This window comes from Vicia villosa, linkage group LG5 (genome assembly GCF_029867415.1).
Source record: "Vicia villosa cultivar HV-30 ecotype Madison, WI linkage group LG5, Vvil1.0, whole genome shotgun sequence".
Taxonomy (NCBI): domain Eukaryota; kingdom Viridiplantae; phylum Streptophyta; class Magnoliopsida; order Fabales; family Fabaceae; genus Vicia; species Vicia villosa.
Genome location: NC_081184.1, coordinates 122,526,124 through 122,534,062, shown reverse-complemented (window position 1 = coordinate 122,534,062; position 7,939 = coordinate 122,526,124). Strand labels below are relative to the sequence as shown.

General features: G+C 27.6%; 1 protein-coding gene across 1 annotated transcript; it reads left to right on the top strand.

The window, feature by feature from the left end:
• The first annotated feature begins 5,950 nt into the window (after window positions 1–5,950).
• On the top strand, window positions 5,951–7,692 carry LOC131607186 (geraniol 8-hydroxylase-like). Its single transcript, XM_058879207.1, has 2 exons — window positions 5,951–6,861; window positions 6,970–7,692. The coding sequence occupies exons 1-2, from the start codon at window positions 5,971–5,973 to the stop codon at window positions 7,579–7,581; spliced, it is 1,503 nt and encodes a 500-aa protein (XP_058735190.1). The 5' UTR covers window positions 5,951–5,970; the 3' UTR covers window positions 7,582–7,692.
• The last annotated feature ends 247 nt before the right edge of the window (window positions 7,693–7,939 follow it).

The following is a 7,939-nucleotide window of genomic DNA, read 5'->3' as shown; positions in this document are numbered from 1 at the left end:
CAACTGTGATATCTTACAATTGAGTAGCGCGAGACGATGAATCAATTGGTGTTTGTTGGGTGACTTGAACAAACTCAGATCAAGGGAAGAGAAGTGCAAGGATTGACATCAAACATAGGGTTTAAAGGGTTGGATTGCTACACATCTTTTGTAAACAATTTTCTGCATAGTGAGATTGATATCTCAATTCCAAATTGAAATTGGGGGCAAACGTAGCCGTAGCGAGGACGATCGATGAACTGCCTAAAAAACTCCTCATTGTTTCTGCTCGCCGTTGTTTAAACACCTTTAAAATTTGAAATTTAAAGTTCGGGATCTATTCATCCCCCTCAAGATAAGTTGTCGTCGTCTAACATTTTTAACATCTTTTAAATATAAACATATTTAATTAATTATGTTTTAAAATATTTTTATTAAATTTTGAATTTAAAATATTATTGGCAACAAATTATTTATCATTATATTTATATTATTATAAATATTTATAATAATATAAATATAGTAAGATTTTTTTATTAAAATCATAAAATTACGAGGTGTTTTTTTCCTGGCAAACATATGTGTTGGAAGGTGTTTACACACAACAAAAAAGAAAAGTCTGATTTGCAACCTAACACAACTGGCACGCTGTTTTGATCACCTGGGATAGAGTGTTACGGCGTGATTTTCATCCAACAATGTTGCGGCGTGATTTTCACTCAATAAAAAATTGCGACTAACGTTTTTATTAAATGAACATCTGCTTCGCTAGTTTCCAGTTGCCCGGTTATTTTAAGAATTGTGGTGTAATTTCCACTCAGCAAATTTTAAGTTTTTCTTCTATAGTGACACCTATGATCAATAATCATACATAATAATAAAGCAAAATGAGTTTTTGGGCAATTTTGACAAGTGTCATGCTCATATCAATTCTCATGTTTTACAAACTTTCTAAAAAAGGAAATCTTTTATTTAAATTTTTTTTAATTATTTATATTAAGTTTTTTTATTTTATTTATTAATTAAAGTATATGGAGGGATTCTTGATACACTCAATAATAAAATCCTATTTTACTGCTTCCTATTTATTATATTCCAAATTCCAAATATTCACATATTGGTTACTATATACGTGATCTCTAAACCCTTGAAATTTGATATTTTTATTGAAAATAATTACAACCCTTGCCATTCCTCTACACTCATTAAATAATTTCAAATAACTTATTTAAAATGCACCGTATTTTCTCAAAGGAAGGGGAAACAACATTGGAATGCTATTCATTTCAATTTTTAAAGCAAACAGCTGAAGCACTCATGTGTGGTCTCATTCTATTTCCTTTCTTTCATCTTCCCCATCCTCTACTATAATGAATTCAAACAATTTCCAATTTTTTTATTCTTCCAAGTAATTTTTGATTTCAAGTAGTGGGGTAACTATAAATTGATAATCTGTTTTTCTTTTTACCTATTTTGATTTTCTTTTCTTTTAATTTCTGTTTGATTTTGTATATGTTTTGTGAATGAAGTTCTAGGGTTTTGTTGTTTGTGTGATTCGTTTTTTGTTTGTTTGATTTGGTGTGTTTTTTTCTTCAGTAAGCAGGATTATGATTATGGGGCGTACGGAAGTTTGGTAGGGGAAATTGATTGAAGGGGTTCACGAAAATATCAAAATCCTTCAATCTGTGAAGAATTAAATCTGCGAAGAATAAGGTGAGTTATATGTAGATTTTTACCTTTTTTAACAAAGAAGAGTGCTTACTTAGACACACTTTGATTTTTACAATCACATTACAATATGAATTATTTTTATTTATCGATTACTAATGTAATAACATGGTTTTCTAAATTTTACTAATTTTTATCTGCTTGATATTATTTTGCAATCAGTTGTGGAACACTCTATCTGCAGGACTGATCCTCATTCCCTCAAGTATGGTAACATCGGTGCGGTGATTACAATGATTACAGTGGGTAGCAAGAACGGATTTGATCAAAAAATGGGACAGAGAAAGAGTCGTACCGATATATATTTACTTATCTACTTTAATTTGTTGAATAACTTTTATTAAAATTGACTCAAAGAGAACCAAAACAAGTTAAGATCAAAATTTGGTGATTAGAAGTCGAATTTGGATGCATGTTTTCAGGAGAAGATGATAGTTCTTTGATTTTAGTTCTACATACCTTATGTGTTTCAATCCTGTTTTGATTTTTGTTATCTGAGTTAATTCTGCTTCCGTCAAAATTTCTATGTAAATGCAGAATTCTCAAGCAAAAGGAAATGTCTATGTTGTTGAATCTAATCCTATTCCTCTTCTAACTCCATACAAAATGGACAAATTCAATCTCTCTCATAGGTATTTCTATCTTTATACATAACTTTACAATTATGTTAATTTAACTGTTATTTACATTATTTGTTTTTGGGATTCAGGTTCTCATTCATATGATTTTTGCAAGGTATGTGATCATTTAAAAAAAAACGCGTTCCTTGATGGTACAACGATGAAGAAGATTGAAATCCAAAATATCCATAAGCAATATTTGTTTTAAGATTTTGGTGAAATGCTTGAAAGGGAATCTAAAACTGATAGGCTTGATGGTACTTTTCGGTATGACAAGATTTGATTATTTTAGTTTTTTTTATAATTTTTTTTTATTATATGTGAAGGATAATGGAGATGAATATGTGAAGGGTAATGAAGATGAAGATGGAAGTGAGACATAAAGATTTAAAGGAGATTCTGAATTCAATTAAGGAGATCAAAAAGTTGTTGCTAGAGATCAAGTGGCTGTGATGCTTGAGATTGTGGATTACTTCTTTGTTTACTTCTATTATTTCTTTCATTTTTTATTTTTTTAAAAATAATAGAGACTTTATGTTTTATTTTTTATTTTTAAAAAAATAAAATAGTTTTATGTTTAATGTACACTTATTTTCAATTTTCAATGCATCATGTTCATTGTCTTTGTATGTTTCAAAGCAATGATAATAAAAAACTCGATTAATTCATTCCTTTTTTTTACCTTATTCCTGTTTTACATTTCAATTAACATGTAAAAATGTTTATATAATAATAATGAGTATAAAATAATTTAATTGTGAATAGAAAAAATAAAAATATATTTATTACCAAAATTAGAATGAGATTAATTCAGAAATAATGTGTCACTATACGGTCATTTATGAACCATTAAAGGTTATAAATGAATGACCATTAAAGATTATAAATGAATGTAATTATAAGTGAAATTTATTGGTGTTATTTTATTTTTTAAAATTTTGTTTTGATTTAAAACGGGAAATCTTTTGACTAGATCATTTTGCATCTATAAAAATTGATTCAATCAAAATGATTTTTTAATAAATTTTTAAATAAGAAAAATACATACTTGATGAAAAATCATATATGATATTATGATATGATACAAGAAAAAAATTAAATTAACTTAACTCCTTCTAATAAAAAATCATTTTGCTTCTATAAAATTGATTCAATCAATTTAGTATGATTTTAAATCTAACAAATAATAAAATGATAGTATTCACACTACAAAATGCTACAAATGTTTATTTTTATTAAAAAGGTATGAGATATAAATGGTGAATACACAAATTTCTTATAATAAAAAAAAATACAAATTTATCATTTTTTTCAATTTAAAACATCACCAAAAGATAGTGAATAAATTTTCAAAATTAAATGTCAGGCTCTTCCACAATTTTGTTAAAAAAAAATTATACCTCACTCTATTTAAAAAAAAATGAATCTTAATATGATATTTCTAAAAATCATATTTATAAATGAACAAAACTTAGGTACAATTCTATACGTATGGTTCTTACTATTTTCCAATAAAAATATTCCTAAATTTTGTCCTTTATAAATTATATTTAATTACTTTTAAAATGCATCTTTTATGACTATAAGACAATTTAATTTACAAATTAAAAATTACACCTATTAATATATCTACGATATTTTTGAAAGATTAATAAATAAAATAATTTTATTAAATTTATTGACCTTTTCTTAAATATGTGAAAAAAATTACTTTATAATAAGAAAAAAGAGTACATATTTTAAAATTATAAAATACAAAGACAGATTCTTTCATAGTTTTGTTAAGAATATAATTTATATTATTTTAAATTATTTAATTCATATACTCTTTAATAGATTTTTTTATGTCTCACTTAAAAATAAATAAAAGACACAATTAAATAAAAAATAATCAGTCAAAATAATTGTTATTTACCATGGACGGTTCTTTGTAGTTTTTTTTTTGTTTTTTGGTTTTATTTTAAAAGATTTAACTTTTTTTTGTAGATTTAATTTTGTTTTTGTTTTTTTATTTATTTTAATTTGTTTTTTATTTAGTTATAGATATTCATTAATTAAATATTAATCAGTCAAAATATTTTTTTTTTGCCATGAACGGTTCTTTGTTTCTTTTTTAGGTTAAGTTTGTTTTTTAGTTATTTTTAAATAAAATAAAAATTAAATATTTTTTTAAATTATTTGTTGTTTTTATTAAATAAAATTTTTAAAAAATTTAGTTAAAGAAATTTTAATTTTTTTTTAAAGAATGGGGTGCTTCTTTCCCCTTTTGTAGGATAGTTTCTATTTTATTTAATTGTTATTCATTTAATTTAATTTTATTAATAAATTTTAATTATTGATAAATAAATGAATCATAATAGTTTTGAATTTGGTCTTTTACTTTCTTTTAAAAAAATAATAATCAAACTTTTTAGAACCTGAGTGCCCCTTTCCTCTTTTGGTCTTTTGATTAATAAATAAGAAATGTCCAAATTATTTTATGATTTAAAAAAAAAATTAGTTAAATAAACTTTTTATATATACTATCAATAACAATAATATTTTATCTTCTTTGAATGCATGGAATTTCGCAAGATTTGGTTTGCCATTCTCCAATGGTTACATATAGATCGTGAGCCTAAACAATGGGATGAAGAAGTTATTTGGCTTATGTACAAGACCAAAGGCAAAGGCTGGAGGGCATCTCTTCTCAAATTAGCTTCTGCCGAAGTAATCTATGGTGTTTGGGCTCATCGTAACAAGAAGATTTTTGGATCTCCTAATGATACTTCTCAAACTATTAAGACAATTATTGACAGAATAGTTTATATGGGTTGGAATTGTAAAGGCCTTAAACCTCAGATTGCTAACCTTATGATTGGTTAGTTAGGTTTATTTTTTGTCCGGTTTGCTGTTGGATCCTTGTGATCGCTTTGTATTCACTGTTTTTAGTAAATAAAAGTCAATTATTTCCAAAAAAATAATATTTTATCTATACAATGATGATCTTACTATAAATAAAATTTGTAAATTATAAATATTTTTTTTACTTAAAAAATATTTAACCCGTGCCTCGCACGGGTCTAAGTACTAGTTATTATTAATTACAACATGAGAACTATGCCCCGCAAATATATTGGCATTGTAGAGGTTTTCTTGTGAGGGATTTATCACTGAGGTAAACCAGGTTTTTTTTGGTAGTGATATAAGTATTAGTAAAGAGTTAAATTTATTAAAATTGTTATATTAACTTAAACAATTTGACTATATCAATGAAATTGATGCAAACGATTGTATCGTAAAATAATATAATCAAAAGATTAAAAGAAAAATAATATTTTACTATTTCATTAATGAAGACTAAGGTGGCCATAACCAATTAATTAGTTTAAAAGCCGCAGACCGTTTACAGTTTTTTAATTTAAAGGCAGTTCCTAATTCCTATCATTAGCGACTAGGTTACAAGAGAATAGTTGGCAATTTAATAATTTAAAAGGCGCAGTCATTTGACAGTTTAATAACTACAACCAGGTTAGAAGAGAACAATTTCCTCCATATTTGACTCCTAGCATAGCCACATACCATGTTTCATGTTGCCTATAAATTCTAATGACAGATCTGAATAGCTACAACAACAACATACATACATCTCTTTGTTTCATAGATGGAGTTTTTGCTAAGTTCTATCATCCTCCTATTTCTATTACCATTCACTCTCTATTTTCTTATTTCTAAATGCACTAAAAACATTATCAAACTTCCACCAGGACCTACTCCTCTTCCTTTTATAGGAAACCTCCATCAATTAGGAAAAAAGCCACACAAATCCTTAGCCAAATTAGCTCAAATTCATGGTCCAATCATGAGTCTAAAGCTAGGTCAAGTAACAACCATAGTTGTATCTTCACCCAACATGGCCAAACAAATACTCCAAACACATGATAATCTCTTATCTAACAGAACCGTTCCCGGTGCTGTAAAAGTTCATGACCACCACAAATACAACATTGCATTCTTACCAATTGCACCTCTTTGGAGAGAGTTAAGAAAACTATGCAATAATCAATTATTCTCTAACAAAACACTCGATGAGAGTAAGGGAATCAGGCTTCAGAAACTGAATGATTGTCTCAACGATATTAACCAAAGTAGTCTTGTTAACGAAGCTGTTAATATTGGAGATATGGTTTTCAAGACATCCATTAATTTGTTGTCAAACACTATTTTCTCTGTTGATTTGGTTCAACCTGGTGAATCAGTTGGAGATTTCAAGGAGCTAATTGTGAATATATTGAAAGAGTGTGGAAAACCAAACATTGCTGACCTTTTTCCTGCGTTAAATATGTTTGACTTTGATCTACAAGGTATTAAACGCCGTAACGCTGTTCATGCTCAGAAGGTTTTTGATATCTTCCAACGTTTAATTGATGAAAGATTGAAGCTGAGGGAAGTACAAGGTTTTGACACAAACAATGACATGCTAAGTAAGTTGCTCAACATTGCTCAAGACAACAGCCAAGAAATGAGCATTGCCAAAATCACACATTTATCTCTGGTACTTTCCTGTCTCTTTAATATAAATAAATGTTGTTTAGGAATTCCTTGACTAACCGTTGACACTCATTTGATAGTATATACTAATTGAATGTTGTGATTTTATCAGACTTTATTTATTGCTGGTACGGAGACAATTTCAGCTACTCTAGAATGGGCAATGGCAGAATTGCTCAAAAATGAAAAGCTTATGTCAAAAGCAAAACAAGAGTTGGAACAAATCATTGGCAAAGGAAAACCAGTTGAAGATTCAGATATTGTTAAGCTTCCTTATTTACAAGCAATATTAAAAGAGACATTTAGATTACACCCTTCCGTTCCATTTTTACTTCCTCGAAAAGCCAATGCAAATGTGGAAATTGATGGCTACACAATCCCAAAAGATGCACAAATTTGGGTCAATGTGTGGGCTATTGGTAGAAATTCAAGTGTTTGGGAAAATGCAAATTTGTTTTCACCAGAGAGATTCTTAAATTCTGAAATTGATGCTAAAGGTCACAATTTCGAGCTTCTACCATTTGGTGCTGGAAGGAGAATTTGTCCTGGTATACCGTTAGCGACAAAGATGTTACATTTGATGTTGGGTTCATTTATCAATTGTTTTAACTGGAAATTAGAAGATGGAATGAAAATACAAGATATGAACATGGAGGACAAGTTTGGACTATCATTAGAAAAGTCTCAGCCGCTAAGAGTTGTTCCCGAAAGAATATGCAATTAGGGCTATTTGAAATATGTTTAGCAAACACTATTTATTTATTTGTTTGTTGTAATAATACTGTTTGAATTTATTTGTAGAAATAGGGATTTCATTGTTTGAAATAAGTAACATATTCCGTTTGTTTTTTTTATACTCTTTTTTTGAATCATTTTATAATAAAATTATTTTTGAATGAAAATCAAATATTTATAAAACCAAAATTAATAAAATTCCGTTTGCTTTTATCCTACGTGTTTACTTTTATTTTAGTGTGTGACAAGTGTACTAGAGAGTTTTGCTCATCCATGATTTCTCACTTTAAACGAGTTGACACTAAAATTTCCAAATCTTCTTCATGCTTTGGTTTTTATTTGACTAT

What these genes read in the sequence shown, in the direction of transcription:
- LOC131607186 (XM_058879207.1), top strand. Translation starts at nt 5,971, where the DNA reads ATGGAGTTTTTGCTAAGTTCTATCATCCTCCTATTTCTATTACCATTC. An exon ending in AAATCACACATTTATCTCTG is followed by an intron (nt 6,862 to 6,969) that starts GTACTTTCCTGT and finishes TGATTTTATCAG; the next exon opens with ACTTTATTTATTGCTGGTAC.